Raw genomic sequence first — 17,630 nt, 5'->3', positions numbered from 1 at the left:
GATGGTCTCTCTGAGGCTCCGACCACCGAGCGAGCCCCCACCAGGGGCTGCGTCAGGTGCCATGGGGCCCATTGGTACCACGGTGCCAGCCAAGGAGCCCGGTGCCACTGCACCTGCTGTGGCACCGGCAGAGCAGGCTGTTTAGCCTGACTAGCCTGTCCCATCGACTGACGACTACAAAGGGAGGCTGGTCTGGCATACGACCTGCCGCTGTCCCTGGACCGGGAGGAGCGGTGGCGTTGGGAACACTGCCGACCACGAGACCATGATCCTGATGTGGAGGAGCGGTACCGCTGGTAGCAGCTGCTCTGCGATCGGCTCCGGCGGGCAGATCTGCGATGGTGAGGTGTCGGCAATCAACACCCAGGACTGCGGGAGCGGTGCTGTGGTGGGGTCCTGGAGCAAGAAGAAGAACGGGAACGGCATCGACGCCCGTATCGCGACGGGCTACAGTAGCCTCTTGGAGACGAGGATCTCCGGTGCCGTCTGTCTTGGTCTCGACGGGGCCCGCTCCCCTCGTGAGGTCTACGGTCCCTCGAGGCAGAGCGCTGCCTGGAACCCCTGTCAGTTGGAACCCTGCCTGACAGCCTGGTGGGGGTTGATGGGGACCAGCATAGACTGTGCCCTTGACCGCAAACAGTACCGACCAGGCAGTAACTGCAGAGATCCAAGCGGTGGCTTGCTTCTGGACCGGGAGCCAACGGTTGCGGTGCCCCTGGTACCGGCAGAGACATAACGTCCTGGGCTGCTTGCAGGCCTCCTGTGTGGAGGGCACCCGGACATCTGAGAACTGCCCAACGTGGGTCTAGTCTCTTCCCTGGTCTTGCTCCGGTGTCTTGGCGGAGAAGACCTCTTCTTAGCCTTCTTGGCGTGCCCTGTGGATGGGCAGTGGTGCTGACTGGTGGAAGGCACCGAAGGGTCGCCACACACCGACACCACGGTACCCAGTGCCGATTCGGAGCGGCGCACCGGAGTCGGGGTCAACGCCGACTCCATCAGAATGGCTCGGAGCCAAATGTCCCTTTCCTTCTTGGTCCAAGGCTTGAAAGATCTGCAAATCTTGCAGAGATTGAGGAGATGGGTTTCCCCCAGACAGTGTAAACAGTCCGCGTGTGGGTCACTCACTGGCATTGGCTGCCTGCAAGTCTCACACGACTTAAAGCCCGGGGTACTGGGCATGCCCCGACCCAGGCACACTAACTAAACTAACAGTAATCTAACTACTTTAACTACAGGTACTACTAACTATGAACGAGCAAGAGTTCAAGAGGAAAGCTGCAGACAAGCTGGAGCAGAGCAGTTCCAATGCACCTTCACTGGTGGCAAGAAGGAACTGAGGGTGGGGGGAGCGCGCAGCGCCCCTTATACTGCACCATAGAGGCAGTATTCCAGAGGTCGCTAGGGGCACTCCCCTATGGGTACTGCTAAGGGAAGAACTTCCAGCACTGGTGCACGTGGCGAGCACGCACAGCTATTGTGGAATGCACATGAGCAATCACTCAAAGAAGAAAAGTAAGTTTCAATACTCCCTTTCCTAATTTCATAACGTTTTCTAATAAGAAATACTTACTGACATCTCAGCTTTGGGGTGCCTCTGCACAGCACTACTCTCCAGTCCTAGCCATGGTGAGTATGGCCCTCCAGTGGAAAGGGGGAAAAGGGAAAGGAGGAGGTGTCACCATGCCTCAGTGGGTCACAGCTCAGGATGCCAGATTCAGGACAAACTGCTGAGAAATAGGGCAGACTCACCCCTAAACGGGTACCACCCAGACACTAAACTTAATGATGAGTGGTTATTTAACTACTGTCGATTAATCACAGTTAACTCACATGATTAAAAATTAATTGTGATTAAAAAAATTAATTGTGATTAATCCCAGTTTTAATCGCACTGCTAAACAATAGAATACCAAGTGAAATTTATTAAATATTTTGGAGGTTTTCTATATTTTCAAATATATTGATTTCAATTACAACACAGAATACAAAGTGTACAGTGCTCACTTTATATTGTTATTTTTATTAAATATTTGCACTGTAAAAGTGATAAAAGAAATAGTATTTTTCAGTTCACCTCATGCAAGTATTGTAGTGCAATCTCTTTATAGTGAAAGTGCAATTTACAAATGTAGATTTTTTTGATTACATAACTGCATTCAAAAACAAAACAATTTAAAACTTTAGAGCCTATAAGTCCACTCAGTCCTACTTCTTGTTCAGCCAATCGCTAAGACAAACAAGTTTGTTTACATTTACAGGAGATAATGCTGCCTGCTTCTTATTTACAATGTCACCTGAAAGTGAGACCAGGCATTCGCATGGCACTTTTGTAGCAGGCATTGTAAGGTATTTACATGCCAGTAATGCTAAACATTTGTATGCCCCTTCATGCTTCAACCACCATTCCAGAGGACATGCTTCCATGCTGATGACACTCGTTAAAAAAATGACGCGTTAATGAAATTTGTGAATGAACTCCTTGGGGGAGAATTGTATGTCTCCTGCTCTGTGTTACCTGCATTCTGCCATATATTTCATGTTATAGCAGTCTCAGCTGATGACCCAGCACATGTTGTTCATTTCAAGAACACTTTCACTGCATATCTGACAAAACACAAAGAAGGTACCAATGTGAGATTTCTAAAGATAGCTACAGCACTCGACCCAAGGTTTAAAAATCTGAAGTGCCTTCCAAAATCACGCGATTAACCACAATTAATTTTTTTTCATCGTGTGATTAATTATGATTACTCTTTTAATCACGTAACAGCCCTATTTAAAACCAATTTAATTGACCAAAAGGGTTCTTCTGATCCCAAAAGACCAGCCACATACCCAATAATTACAATGTTGCCAATCCTTTAGTATCTAACATATAAAAGTTTATTTATAAGGGAAAAGAAAGAAGAGAGAGTTAAAATGGTCAAAGGAATCAAATACATCAAATCATTGCAAAGTTCTTGTATCAGGTTTGTAGCAGTGATGGAATAAACTGCTGGCTTATGTCGTCTCTGGTAACATCCAAAAGGGTGGAAGGTCCTCAGTCCACTGGTTGTAACGCTCCTGTTAGTGTAAGTCCATTGTCCAGAGATCAGAGCAGGAAAGAGGCAAAATGGTAGATGCTTCCGGGGCTTTTTATACTTTTTGTCACATGGAGGGAACTTCATTGTCCCAAACAAAGCCCCTAGCACAGTTTGTGGAAAAGCACAGGCACAAGATGGAGTTTAGGGTTACATGAGCAAGTCACATGCCCTTGCATGCTTCCATGAGCCACAGTAGGAGCCATTACCCATATTTTGGCTAAAACGTTCACAGGAAAGTCCATCAGCTGGGGATAAGTTTCTTCCATGGCCCATTGTGTTCGTTAATGGGCCATCAACTTGAATGGTCCATTCACAATGTGTTGGCTAGACTAGATGCAAACCAACTACCTTGTGGGTGTTACCACAGGAGCAAAAACATTTCAAATACAGGTATATATTCACTATTCATAACTTCAGATTCAAAAATGATATATGCATACAAACAGGATAATCATTTTCAGCAAATCATAACTTTTTCATTGACACCTTATATGACATACTTTGTACAAGATTTGTTGCAGTTGTATAACAGTGGTAGCAACAATGATATACATGGTCATATCTTAATCATATAACATCACAGGAAGGCATTATGATTTTTGGTTGCATGAAACAATAACATTTTGGTCTCTATTTCCATGGGTATGAGCATAGGACAATGGCACTGAATGTTGGCACTATAATCCACAGGTGGTGGTGATTTTTAACTAATATCTCACTCTTGAGGGTAACACAGGCTGTCATAACTATAAAGGGAAGGGTAACAGCTCTCCTGTGTACAGTACTAAAATCCCTCCTGGTCAGAGACTCCAAAAATCCTTTTACCTGTAAAGGGTTAAGAAGCTCGGGTAACCTGGCTGACACCTGACCCAAAGGACCAATAAGGGGACAAGATACTTTCAAATCTTGGGGGGGGAAAGGCTTTTGTGTGTGCTCTTTGTTTTAAGGGGTTGTTCGCTCTTGGGACTGAGAGGGACCAGACATCAATCCAGGTTCTCCCCATCTTTCTAAACAAGTCTCTCTTATTTCAAACTTGTAAGTAAAAAGCCAGGCAAGGCGTCTTAGTTTTACTTTATTTTCTCAATTTGTAAATGTACCTTTTACTAGAGTGTTTATCTTTGTTTGCTATACTTTGAACCTAAGACAGAGGGGGGTCCTTTGAGCTCTTTAAGTTTGATTACCCTGTAAAGCTATTTTCCATACTGATTTTACAGAGATGATTTTTACCTTTTTCTTTAATTAAAAGCCTTCTTTTTAAGAACCTGATTGATTTCTCCTTGTTTTAAGATCCAAGAGGGTTTGGATCTGTTTTCACCAGGAGTTGGTGAAAGGAAGGAGGGGGGAAGGGTCAATTTCTCCTTGTTTTAAGATCCAAGGGGGTTTGGATCTGTATTCACCAGGAGTTGGTGAAAGGAAGGAGGGGGGAAGGGTCAATTTCTCCTTGTTTAAGATCCAAGGAGTTTGGATCTGTATTCACCAGGGAATTGGTGAAAAGTTTCTAAAAGCTTCCCAGGGTAGGGAATGGTGGCAGCGGACCAGAACTAAGCTGGTAGTTAAGCTTAGAAGTCCTCATGCAGGCCCCTACATTTGTACCCTAAAGTTCAAAGTGGGGATACAGCCTTGACACAGGCACACAGCTTCTGAAGTGTCCTGAAGCTGTCCAGACCCTTTGCTGCTAGCCAGTGTATTGCAATGGTGCCAGGACCGGCTCCAGGCACCAGCTAAGGAAGCAGGTGCTTGGGGCGGCCAATACAAAGGGGCGGCACTCCATCCGCTATTGGGCGGCACATCTGGGTCTTCAGCGGTAATTCAGCGGCGGGTCCCTCAGTCCCTCTCTTCCTCTTTGAGCTGCCGCCAAAGTGCCGCCGAAGAGGAAGAGAGGGAGTGAAGGGCCCGCCACCGAAGTGCCGCCCATCGGCTTTTTTTTTTTTTTTTTCCGCCGCTTGGGGCGGCAGAAACACCAAAGCCGGCCCTGAATGGTGCCACCCAAACTTATTGAGGAGTGGCAGGGGAACGTGTCCTAGGGTGAAAGAAGAAATAAAGCAGCCATCCCTAGCAACTTTAGGGAAGGGACTGCAGAGTGTCTCCACGAAAGTTTCATCGAGTTCTCTCAGGAGGATACAAGGGACATCCTTGTGTACATAAAGTGTTCCATCCCCCTGCCCTCCGCTGCCTAATCCTACAGGAGAATGAAAATGAGGTAACTCTACTCTGTTTGATGTACTGCTACCTCCTCCTAGTACAAGTACAATGAAAAGTCAATACCTGTGTCTTGTTAACTTGGAGACAGGCCAGGCACCCTCTTTACATTTAAACATTATAATGGAAAATGCAGGCACACACTTACCTGAGGTTCCTTCCCCGTCAATGGGCTTATCCACGCTTGGCTGGTGGAGCTAGCTAGACGGCAGCAGACTCTAACAGGACCTGGCTCATAGGATAGCTGGACACACCCACTATGTCCTCTCTCCCCCCTCACAGCACAGGTCTGTCTCTCAGGCTCCTCTGAGGTATCCATGGTGTTCTGCAGGGTGCTGGTGGAGTCTCTGCCAATTATGGCATGCAGCTCATTGTAAAAGCAGCAGGTGTATACTCAGCAGCAGATCAATTGTTGGCCTCCCCAGCCTTGTGGTTCACTGGCTGGAGTTCCTTTGCTTTTACACAGCGCTGCTGCGGAGCCATCATACTCCTTTGCCTGTAGCCCCTGTGCAAGTTTTCCATAGATATCCATGTTTCTATGGCTAGACCATAGCTGTGCTTGCACAGTATCTTCTCTCTTCAGGCCCAGGAGATCCAGTGCCTCCTGTCTACTCCAGCCAGGGGATGGCTTCCAGGCTCCATGACCCTTGGACAGTTGACAATTGTGACCAGAGCCGTCACTGTCTAGCATTGTGGGACAGCTGCTGGAGGAATGTAAGGGTCAATAGAGATCACACTTGCACTGTGTTGACCTCTGTAGGTCAACCATGGCTTTATGCTGTTTGGGGAGGTGGTTTTACTGCATCCCCTTAATAGGGCTGCAGACAAATTTGAGTTTAGACATATGCACCAATAGGTTGACGCAAAGTGACTTACGTTAACCTAACTTTTTAGTATAGATCAGGTCTCTTTCCAGAAGGTAACCTGATTTTCAAAAGTGCTCAGAGCTCACAGCTCCTGATGGCTTCAGTGTATCTTCAAAACAAAACCATAGAAATTGATATGGGACCACTTATTCATTTCACATAATCCAAGCAGTGATCAAATGACGTCTTTCAGTCACTACTGATGTGGACTGGGATTCAATTGGTGATCTTACCTTTTTGGGGGGCAACCAAGGAATCTTTGAATTCTCCAATCACAGCATATTGTCCAGTTAGAACATCTTAGAGCAGTCCCAATATTGTTTCTTGATGTAACCCTTCTGCCAGGTGGAGTCAGCAGAAACAAGGGCCGGATTCAATATTGAGAGGTTCCTCTTAACAATACAAAACAGAACCGAGCCCCACTCAGTAACCTGGAAAAACTTAAAACTACCCCGGGAGTCTCTAAGAGGTAATACTCCCCCCACCCCCAATCACTGAGACTGTATCACCAAAAAAAAACAAAAACAAAAAAAACAAAAAAAAACTTTTAATAAAAAGGGAATAGGAACCTGGCATTATTTTGGGAAAACACCAAAAGCATAATTTGAAAGCACGTGACCTTGAGCAACAAAAGTATAATTAGGCAGGCCAAAAAAAGAATTTGAAGAGCAAGTAGCCAAAGACTCAAAAATTAACAGCAATTAAAAAAAAAAATACATCACAAGCAGGAAGCCCACCAAACAATCAGTGGGGCCACTGGACGATCAAGGAGCACTCAAGGAAGACAAGGCCATTGTGGAGAAGCTAAATGAATTCTCTGCATCAGTCTTCACTGCAGAGGATGTGAGGGAGATTCTCACACCTGAGCCATTCTTTTTAGGTGACAAATCTGAGGCACTGTCCCAGATTGAGGTGTCAATAGAGATGGTTCTGGAACAAATTGATAAATTAAACAACAATAAGGCCCCAGGACCAGATGGTATTCACCCAAGAGTTTTGAAGGAACTCAAATATGAAATTGTGAAAATACTAAGTGTGGTACATAACCTGTCAGCTTCTGTACCAGATGACTGGAGGATAGCTAATGTGACACCAATTTTTTAAAAAGGCTCCAGAGATGATCCTGGCAATTACAAGCTGATAGGCCTAAGTTGAGTACCAGGCAAACTGGTTCAAAGTATAGTAAAGAACAAAATTATCAGATACATAGGTGAACACAATTTGTTGGGGAAGAGTCAACATGGCTTTTGTAAATGGAAACCATGCCTCATAAATCTATTAGAAATCTTTGAGGGGATCAACAAACACATGCACAAGGGTGATCCAGTGGTTATAGTGTACTTGGACTTTCAGAAAGCCTTTGACAAGATCCCTCATACCAAAGGCTCTTAAAATAAAGTAAGCAATCATGGGATAAGAGGGAAGGTCCTTTCATGGATCATGGTTAAAAGATAGAAAACAAAAGGTAGGAATAAATGGTCAGTTTTCAGATTGGAGATTGGTAAATAGTGGTGTCCCCCAGGGATCTGTATTGGGACAGGTGCTGTTCAACATATTCATAAATGACCCGGAAAAGGGGGTAAACAATGAGGTGGCAAAATTTGCAGATGATACAAAATTACTTAAAATAGTTAAATCCAAAACAGACTGCAAAGACTTGCAAAGGAATCTCACAAAACTGGGTGACTGGTCAACAAAATGTGGATAAATGCACATTGGAAAACATAATCCCAACTATACATACAAAATGACGGGGACTAAATTAGCTGCTATCACTCAAGAAAGAGATCTTGGAGTCATTGTGGATAGTTCTCTGAAAACATCTGCTCAATGTGCAGTGTTAGGAGCCATTAGGAAAGGGATAGATAAGACAGAAAATATCATAATGCCACTATATAAATCCATGGAACACTCACACCTTGAATACTGCATGTAGTTCTGGTTACCCCATCTCCAAAAAAGTTATATTGGAATTGGAAAAGTTACAGAGAAGGGCAACAAAAGTGATTAAGGGTGTGGAACAGCTCCCATATGAGGAGAGATTAAAAAAACCTAGTATTTTTCCGCTTGGAAAAGAGATGACTAAGAGGCGATATGACAGAGGTCTATAAAATCGTGACTGATGTGGAGAAAATGAATAAGGAAGTGTTATTTATTCCTTCACATAACACAAGAGCTAGGGGTCACCCAATGAAATTAATAGGCAGCAGGTTTAAAACAAACAAAAGGACGTACATCTTCACACAACACAGTCAACCTGTGGAACTCATTGCCAGGGAATGTTCTGAAGGCCACAACTATAATGGGGTTCAAAACAGAACTAGATAAGCTCATTGAGGATAGGTCCATCACTGGCTATTAGCCAAGATGATCCAGGATACAACTCTGTGCTCTGGGTGTCCCTAGCCTCTGATTGCCAGAGGCTGGGAGTGGACGACAGGGAATGGATCACTCAATGATTGCCTGTTCTGTTGATTCCCTCTGGGGCACCTGACGTTGGCCACTGTTGGAAGACAGGATACTATATGGACCATTGGTCTGACCCTGTATGGTCATTCTTATGTACGTTTACACACCCACTCCAGAGTGCGTTGGGCCGTGTCCTTTGCTCTCACCTTGCAGTGTAAAAATCCAACAAATGTTCCTTTAACCTGCCATTTCCCTCTCCTTCCACTGCACTTTACTCACAGTTACTGTCCTAGGTCAGTGAAGGCCCAGAATTCAGAGGTGTGTTCATGTGAGTTCACCCCCCCCCCCCCCCCCGGGAGTGGGCGAAGGCACCAAGCAGTGCCTCAGCTGCTGCAGCCATCTCAGCAACTGACTCACAGTTGCTGCCACTCACTCTCCTGTCCTTGTTCACTCTGCCACCGCTGGCCACTGCCACCACCATTCATTCTGATGTCACATTCTGATGTTCACGACTTAACTGAGCACTCAATGATTTCAGTAGGTAGTGGGGAACCTTCCTGTGGGCTGGGTAGTCTCTTTCACCACCAGACTGTCACTGTGCTCAGCACAGTGGTTATCAGTGATTTCAGCTGTAGTGATCACTTAACAAAACAAAGATTCTCAATGAGTGTAGTCAGCTCTGTCTTTAAACAGTGGAGAGGGGAAGGATCTTGAGACAACACACAACACCAGGTATAAACACCCTCTCTGTTTTTCAAGTGGAATTTGGCATCCCTACCTGCTGCTTAGAGAGTGAGGTTCAGTTTAGGGTGAGCCATCAATCAGGGCAACTTAAATACAGTTCTGCTGCCCTTTACTCATGCGATCAGGATAACAACATTCCATTACTCCTGCATTCAAATACTAGAGTGATTTGTAACCCAACACCAGCCCAAATTGATCATTTTGGAAGAGCAGTTCCCTCTGCTGTGTATCTAGGCAGAGTAGGTGTGCCTATGCAAATACAGTCTGTTCTTGAAGTCTTTCCCTCCAGCTCATCACAATATGTCAGCAGAGAGCTCATTCAGACCCTGCTTACATGGATAAAGTTCTAAAATTATCAGGCTGTAGCTGAGAGCTAAGATCATTTATTTAGTATGACCCTCCACACTATTAAACAGTGGTTCACATCAGATTAGGAAAAAAAAAAAGTGGCATTAACTTGACTAAAGTTATATTTTTGGAATAACAAACATACAATTTTATATAATGAAAGATAAAAACTACCATATTTATTAAATGGTTTTACAAACAATTACAATAATAATAATAATAATAATAATAATAATAATTAATTATTCCATGTTTATAAAACAGTAATCATATTAGGTAAAGTGCTGCAAAATATTTTAGATAAACAGTTTAAGACATTCTGTAATTTTCCAGTTTCTGGTTACCTGGATAGCTTGTCTAGAGACCATTAATTGCTTTCATATTAAATAAATGGAGACCACGGTATGTCTGTTCAACAGAGTGCTTAGTTATATGGGCATTCGTCTGGAATAAGTGCAAAATGAACTAAAAGCAAGTAAAATCTGTATTTTTTCATATTTAGTAATGTCCTATTTATCTGTTCTCAAATAAACTAAGCTATCCCTCCTCATTGTAGACTCAATTTAAAAAAGAAACAAGCTCACTAAAGGATTAAAGGTATGCATTTATGACTATGTATATGCCAAAAAGGCTTCTATCTCCAAGTTTAAGCTTTTTGAAAGGTTCCTTTATTCTGGATTTAACATATTGTTCAAGAAACAGGGGTGACATAATTAAGGCCCCCAATTCAGCCATTCTTACTAGGGCAACAGGCCCAATGAAGTCAATAGGAATTTTATTGAGTAAGGAGGACTGAACTAGAAGGGTCCATATATACTCTTCTAACAAAAGGAGAAATCCTTTAAAGATACAATCACTATCTAGCTCAATATGTGTATATTATATTTTACAATACATCGTGTCAAAACAAGTTTTCTATGAAGCAAATATACACTTTTACACTATTTAATTTACTCTCATACTCATATGGCTTTGTTTCTGTAATTTTATTAATTTTTGAAGGTGGCAGGACTCGTGGTAGGAAAGAAGCTGTGCGAATTATTGCAAGATTGTAAAATGTTGTAATTCTTCAGTAGCTTATTTTGTTGCTGCTGCTGAGTGCAGCAAACTTAGGATCCCTAATACGAATTCCAATTGAATGGGATCTTTTAGAAGGACAGAAAATGTTTCTTCATGCTCAACTGTCCAACTAATGCAAAGGGAATGCATAACCAATATTTCTTAATTATTTCTGAACCAAGTACTTCTGATTTACGCTGTCTTTTTTTGAGAAAGTTCTGCAGAAAATCATGGCATGCTCAATTACTTACTATTCAGAGCTCAAAGCCTTCTTTTTTAGCTCTCACAGATGCTTGTGGGTCAATCTGATATTAATAAAGTAGGAAAGATATGCTATAATTGTATTACTACTAATAATTTTTATTAAGTCCTTTTCTTCCAATCCTGCAGTATTTGGGTCTTGAACAAACAGTTAATTATTCTTTAACTACTATAAAAACAGAAGAACAAAATATTTTAAAAAGCCAAACACAGGGTAATGAGCAATTGTGCTCCCACATTTCAGTATGTTGTATGTTCAGGTTTGTTTTGCCTTGCTTCCTTATGGACAATTCAGGACTTATTCCACACTGGAACACGTAGTCAAATTGGTTTACTTTTCTATCTTGAAACCAGAAAATGGATCATTTACAAAAAGTCTGAGCAACTCCTCCTGCAACTGCTTTTCTTCCTTGATGTAATTTGCATTTCTGCATTATATAATTTTGTAACCACAAATATTCTTCAGAAAACAATAAAGTGCACACTGTTACAATGCCACCATCGACAGTAAGCTAGCATGACTCATCATCCACTTAGAGTCTTGTTAAAGACCTCCCCCTCTCCAGCCCTGCCCATCCAGTTTCTTCATGTGTTGTACCCTGTTAATCTTCTTGTTACTTGTACTATCACACAGGGAAGCATACTATTGTCAAGATGTTCTGAAAGCTTCATTGGTGACTTGCAACTTGTACTCTTCTAACTATGTAGATTGTCTTAAACATGCATTAAGGAAACAGTGTTCTTTATTCATCTGAGAAACTGAAATGGCTTTTACACTCACTAATTTCGTGACCACAGCCTTTGTGTGTGTTTGTTTACTAAATGGGAATGCACAAGCTGGGAAAAAGTCATAAAAAAACTTAACAGCTAACACTGCATAAAATATATGGCTGTATTTTATATATTTTTCAGAAACTTTTATTAAATGTCAGGATGATGTAATTTTAAAAACTACATTTTGTGGCCTCTATATCCAGTTTTCACTTCTTTCAGGATGGGTTAGATAATGAAGGCACAGGCTCACTTTTGTACCGATAAAGGACAGCAAACACAGTTAATATGCATTACTGACACATAAGCACAAGCAACGATAAAGCTATTGTCAAAAGTCTTCCATAGCTTTCCTTTACCTAAAATCTTTTTGGCAATCTGTCTAGCTTTTAAATGCCTTAGAAAGAAAAACAAATTTAAAACTGCGCTACTTTAAAACAAGTTTTTTTTCTAAATATATTCTATTAGGGAAGAAAAGCTGACCTTGCTATAAGCTTGGTTTGTACTTTCTGACGGTTCTAGATAACAACATTCACCTGTAAAATGCCAGCAAATAGGAGATCACATAAAGATTAGTGATAACAGCTGACATGGTCCCTCAACCCCGCTAACAATTTACAGCACATTAATAAAACTAGCTTTACTTCTTCCTATTAATCTTTGTTTACCTTAAATGGGCATTGCCTTTCAGCTTTGTTTAAAGGTGAACCAAAAATCTTGAAAAAAAAACGGACTAAGTTACTTGTTTAAGCTCCCAAGCCAGTCTGAGTATGTGAGGAGTTAAAAATTACAAATAAATATTTTTAAACAAGTTCCTCCTTCACTTGTATGCCAAGAAGTTTCTGTGTTTCTTCTTTAACATCTGGCCTCACTGAACACCAGATACAGCTTAAAGAATAACTCTCTAATGACTTCAATTAGGAGTGATAGCAGCTGTCTCATGAAAAAAACAGAACCCTGACTGCAGGTATTGACAGGTAAAAAGCCTCTCTGTTCACCTTTAATATTCTTGGCTTCCCTATTCCAAACTAAAATTAAAAAACAAAACAACAAAGGCCTTGTTCAGTTTACATGATATTTATAATCTCAAGTATAACATTGTTTTTGCCTTGCTTTTTATGGACATTACTGCCCCGTACCAGACTCTAGCAGAGAATACAGCAGGCGGTCAATTTAGTAGCATGCCATTTTATAACTCTACAAGCCTAAAACATCAGAGATAACTTGGAAATGTATCAGCTTATCAAGAAATTAATTTGAAAGTTTACATATGCAACACAACTTTTGTTAATTTTGATGGCATTGCACACATCCTTAAATTTGAGGTTTATGCTGAATAAAGTGTTCATGGACATCAAACATGCCACACACAATAACCATAGGGATCTAGATATTCCACTATAATAGAGGCAGATAAGATTTTGCTAATCTCACTGCATCCTATTCATAATTTCTCTTCACTGTACATATCGTTAACTGCTTTGGATGCTTGAAAACTAAGTGGAAACAAACTGAAGGTGAAGAGCATTTGGCTGAGGACCCCAAAATCTAGATTTGGCAATTTAATTTTTCCTTAAATAACAACTGACCTCTAACATTCATCAGTGACCAAAGAGTGGCTAGATACTTCATTTCCATGCTACTACATTGAGGCACAACTATCAGAAACATTAAACTATCAGGGTCAGCTGATATGTATCCAATTAATTCACTCTGTGTAAGGGAAATTATTACAACACATCTGAAGTAATAGTTAAAGCTTACAGCTGAGCATTTTCCTTTTTTTTGCATTTGATTTTTTGTTTCACTTCTGCTACGTTACTAGCTCCAATTTCCAGGTTAATGACCTCCAAGCAGATTTGAAAGGAAGCCTGAAGATTTCTTTTTTTCCTGTGGCTTTTCTTCTTGGCCTTGTGTAAGCCCCAGTTCACTCTCAATCTGCTCAAGCTCTGATTGGTCAAGCAGTTCAAAATCATCAGCTTCTTCCGTGTCTGTCTCCTCACTCAAACTGGGGACTACCTGTGAGGGTGCTCGTTGTGTGGACTGCAACTGGTCTTTGATGGCGGCAGACACAGCAGCTGCAATAACATCACCAGCAATATCACTCACTAAGTTAAAGGTTTGGTCACTGGTCAAAGGAAGGGAGAGGCCTGTGGCAGACTGCCTCTCTTTCCTCTGTCTGGGAGAATGAGCCATCTTGGAAGGCATCTGTTCCTTTTTTCTCTTCTGATGGGTGGGAATGCCAATGCTCGAGTCATCATCGTCATTTGTTCCTGCGCCATTTTCTAGAGAGGGAAATTCTGCAAGATCTCTGGCAAAAGCTTCTTCATGATCACTAGGTCGGTCAAAATCTATTAAGTGATTAACAGTTGAAAATACTGTTAGCAAACAAGGGAGAATGAAAGAACACAAATAATTATTATTAGTAAAGTTTATTCCCTACCACAATTTTGTGATTTAACAAGGAGAACTTTCTGGCACCATTCAAATTAGATGTTTCTCAGATTATATAATCAGTATTTCAAAGCTGCGAACATCATTGTTGCTCAAAATCTGACTATATTACTTCAGTGAGAAAACATTAATAATTTAATGGGAGAATGTCAGGTTAAAAGTAAATATTAAAAGCTTCCTTAGATTATTAAAATTGTAAAAATTAATTTCCTTTTTACCATTTACCCTGTTTACATTTTACATTTCACTAGGCCTACAAAATGAAAACTGCCTGGTGAAACTCATCTTGCAGTCCTCATCCCTGAGCACCATGCTGATAGGGGTTGGTTGTAAAATCTGCTTGGGAATGTCTGAATCCATTAACAAATCTCTTTTCATTAAGGTATGAAAAAATATCATGAAAACATTTTTGTTAATATCAAAATTGTATGTAAAACATCCCCCACAAATTTTGAACACAAAACCTTAGCAAAACTGACCAGTGTAGTTTCACTTTTAATGGTTAAAAGTAAATTGGATTTTAATAGTTTTGTTTTTAATAATCCAAAGTGTTATTAGTAACATGAGGAATTTTTTAAAAAATTAAAACTTCACAGTGTGCCTTTACGACCTGGTGCTAGAGTCCTTACTCTATTAAAACACCAACTGACCATAGGCTTGTAAACCAGGCCTTAAGGAAGTGAATTAAGGAGAATATATATGAAAAGAACCTTTGTTCTAATGTGCACTGAGGATATAAAAAAAATTAATCTGATTGAATTTATTTTGTTTCATAAGAACAAGTGATGAGGCATTTTGATAAAGGCTAACAGATATAAAAGCCCTGAAGTTTAAATGAATCATACTTATTTATCATTAACTTATATTTTCCCACCAAATACTGCTGTTTGATTACAACTTGTGATAGCTACTTTAAAAAAAGAAAGAATTAAATGACACTGATTTGGCATTTATAACTATCCTGCAATACTATCCTACTTGTAATTTTAAGTAACCTCCAGCTTAGAAAAATATAGGACCTGCAGAATAGCAGAACCACTAACTGAACAGATTACATCAAGACTACTGTAATGACACCAGATACAGTACATACAATATCAATGACATTTACAATACTATGGTCTTTCTCTTGATCTAGCTAGGTGAAAGTTCTCCATAACTTATTCAGAGGGCTAGATCCTGAACTCCTTACTTTGTTTCTATTCAGTCCTCATTCAGGCAAATTCCCATTGGGAGATTGGTTGAGTAAAAACAGAGTAAGGATCTCATGATCTGGCCTTGAAAAAGGCATCCTTGAGTATCTCCTTCTAGCATATGAGCCTCTCCATCCAATCCTGGCTCAATGGTGCCCATCTCCCCCAAGATTCTATTATTTGGAGCCCATTAATGCTTTTCTTTAATTGGCTGCTGGAGTGGTTACCGAACATGTCAAGATATGCTCTTCCTCTTCCTTCCTTTATATCCACATGGTGCACACACACCAAAGAGCAAGAGAATAAATCCTGTTTTTCCACCCTGCCGGAGAACTCTGGTGGAGATTGCTGGTCTTGCTGGCTCTGAATGTGTTTAGTTTAGTCTTTGCTGCTGATGTTATTTAAGTTATACATTGATGTGCTGCATAATGTACAAGACATAGATAATCCTTGTCCAGCAGATGTCCCCAAAACACAATAAATTAAACCTATTGCAATATATTTTAATAAAAAATGTCAGATTTTACAAGGAATTTGTCATGTCCTGACGTACCCTAAAAATTTTAGATAATTTCCAGTACTGTAATAAATTAAGACTTAAATGAAACCATTACATACCATCAGATGTGTCTGTCTGTGGAGTGTATCCCTCAGATAAATTAAAGGTCCCATTATCAGTCCAAGATACCTCTGATACATCTGTGTCAGACACCGATAGCTCTTTAGCAATAACTGTAGGACTAATCTATAAATATATAAAAATACATGAAATGTGGCATTTTTACACTCAGAGAATTCATTTTACAGTTAAGTTAATGCCTAGACACTGAAAAACAATGTAATACATGTTGCTTGTGATATTACATAGACCAGGGTGGGCAAACTACAGCCCAGGGACCGCATCCAGCCCTTCAGACATTTTAATCTGACCCTCGAGCTCCAATCGGGGAGTGGGGTCGGGGGCTTGCCCAGCTCCGCACGGCTCCTGATAGCAGCAGCATGTCTCCCCTCCGGCTCCTACACGTAGGGGCAGCCAAGGGGCTCAGTACACTGCCCCCGCCCCAAGTCCCGTCCCCGCAGCTCCCATTGGCCGGGAACCACAGCCAATGGGAGCTGCAGAGGCGGCGCCTGTGGATGGGGCAGCATGCAGAGCTGCCTGGTCACGCCTCTGCATAGGAGCTGGAGGGGGGACATGCCGCTGCTTCTGGGAGCTGCTTGAGGTAAGCGCCACCTGGAGCCTCCCCCCCGACCCCCTCCCCAACCCCCTGGCCCAGCCTTGATCCCCCTCCTGCCCTCCGAACTCCTTGGTCCCAGCCCAGAGCACTCTCCTGCACCCCAAACCCTCACCCCTAGCCGCACCCCAGAGCCCGCACCCCCAGCTGAAATCCTCACCCCCCAACCCCTTTTCCCCAGCCCGGAGCCCCTTTGCGCACACTGAACATCTCATTTCTGGACCCACCACAGAGCCTGCACCCCCAGCTGGAGCCCTCCCCCCCTCCCGCACCCCAACCCCCAATTTCATGAGCATTCATGGCCGGCCATACAATTTCCATACCCAGATGTGGCCCTTGGGCCAAAAAGTTTGCCCACCCGACATAGACATTCTCCCCTGCTTAAATGTAGAAACCAGTAGATAACACTTACAATACATCTATGCTGCAGCTGGGAGCATGTTTCCCAGCTTAGGTAGACAGACATGTGCTAGCTCTGCTTGAGCTGGTGTGCTAAAAATAGCAGTGTAGCTGGGGGTAGCACTGGTGGCAGGTTAGGCTAGCTACCTGACTATGTACTCAAGGGGGCTGGGCAGGTTTGTACTCAGGTGGCTGGCCCAAGCTACTCCCCAGCTACTGCCCAGCTACAATGCTATTTTTAGAGCACAAGCTTGAGCAGGGCTAGTGCATCTTTCTACCTGAGCTGGGAAGTTGCAGTGTAGATGTACCTTAGTGGTATGATGTATTTGAACGTATGCAATTATATAACACATTTTGATGTCTCTGATTTTATCCCTGCTTGTTGCTCCAGCCTCCTTTCCCACCACTTGAAATCAGACTATGCTAAGGAAGCCTGGGAAAACACCTTGTTTATAGATATATAGTCATTGTTTCTCAGTCATATTTTATGTAGATGCTTATTCTATTTGCAATAAGAACTGCAGCACTCTGCAAATACAGCACGTGTATTCATGCTTTACACACACAGCAAAACCAAACCTAGCTAAACTTGAAAATAATTATTCTGATGGT

The 17,630-nt window shown here is 42.0% G+C and overlaps 1 protein-coding gene across 1 annotated transcript in view; it reads right to left on the bottom strand.

The window, feature by feature from the left end:
* Positions 1 to 13,579: 13,579 nt before the first annotated feature.
* Positions 13,580 to 17,630, bottom strand: part of RETREG1 (reticulophagy regulator 1) — a 125,189-nt gene continuing 121,138 nt past the window's right edge. Inside the window, exons 8-9 of the mRNA XM_065400015.1 lie at positions 16,006 to 16,132; positions 13,580 to 14,091 (exon numbers count right to left, since the gene is read on the bottom strand). Coding sequence (XP_065256087.1) covers positions 13,580 to 14,091; positions 16,006 to 16,132 — 639 coding nt within the window. The remainder of the gene's footprint in view (positions 14,092 to 16,005; positions 16,133 to 17,630) is intronic.

This window comes from Emys orbicularis, chromosome 2, assembly GCF_028017835.1.
Source record: "Emys orbicularis isolate rEmyOrb1 chromosome 2, rEmyOrb1.hap1, whole genome shotgun sequence".
NCBI classification, from domain to species: Eukaryota; Metazoa; Chordata; order Testudines; family Emydidae; genus Emys; species Emys orbicularis.
This window is presented reverse-complemented; position numbering and strand designations above follow the sequence as displayed.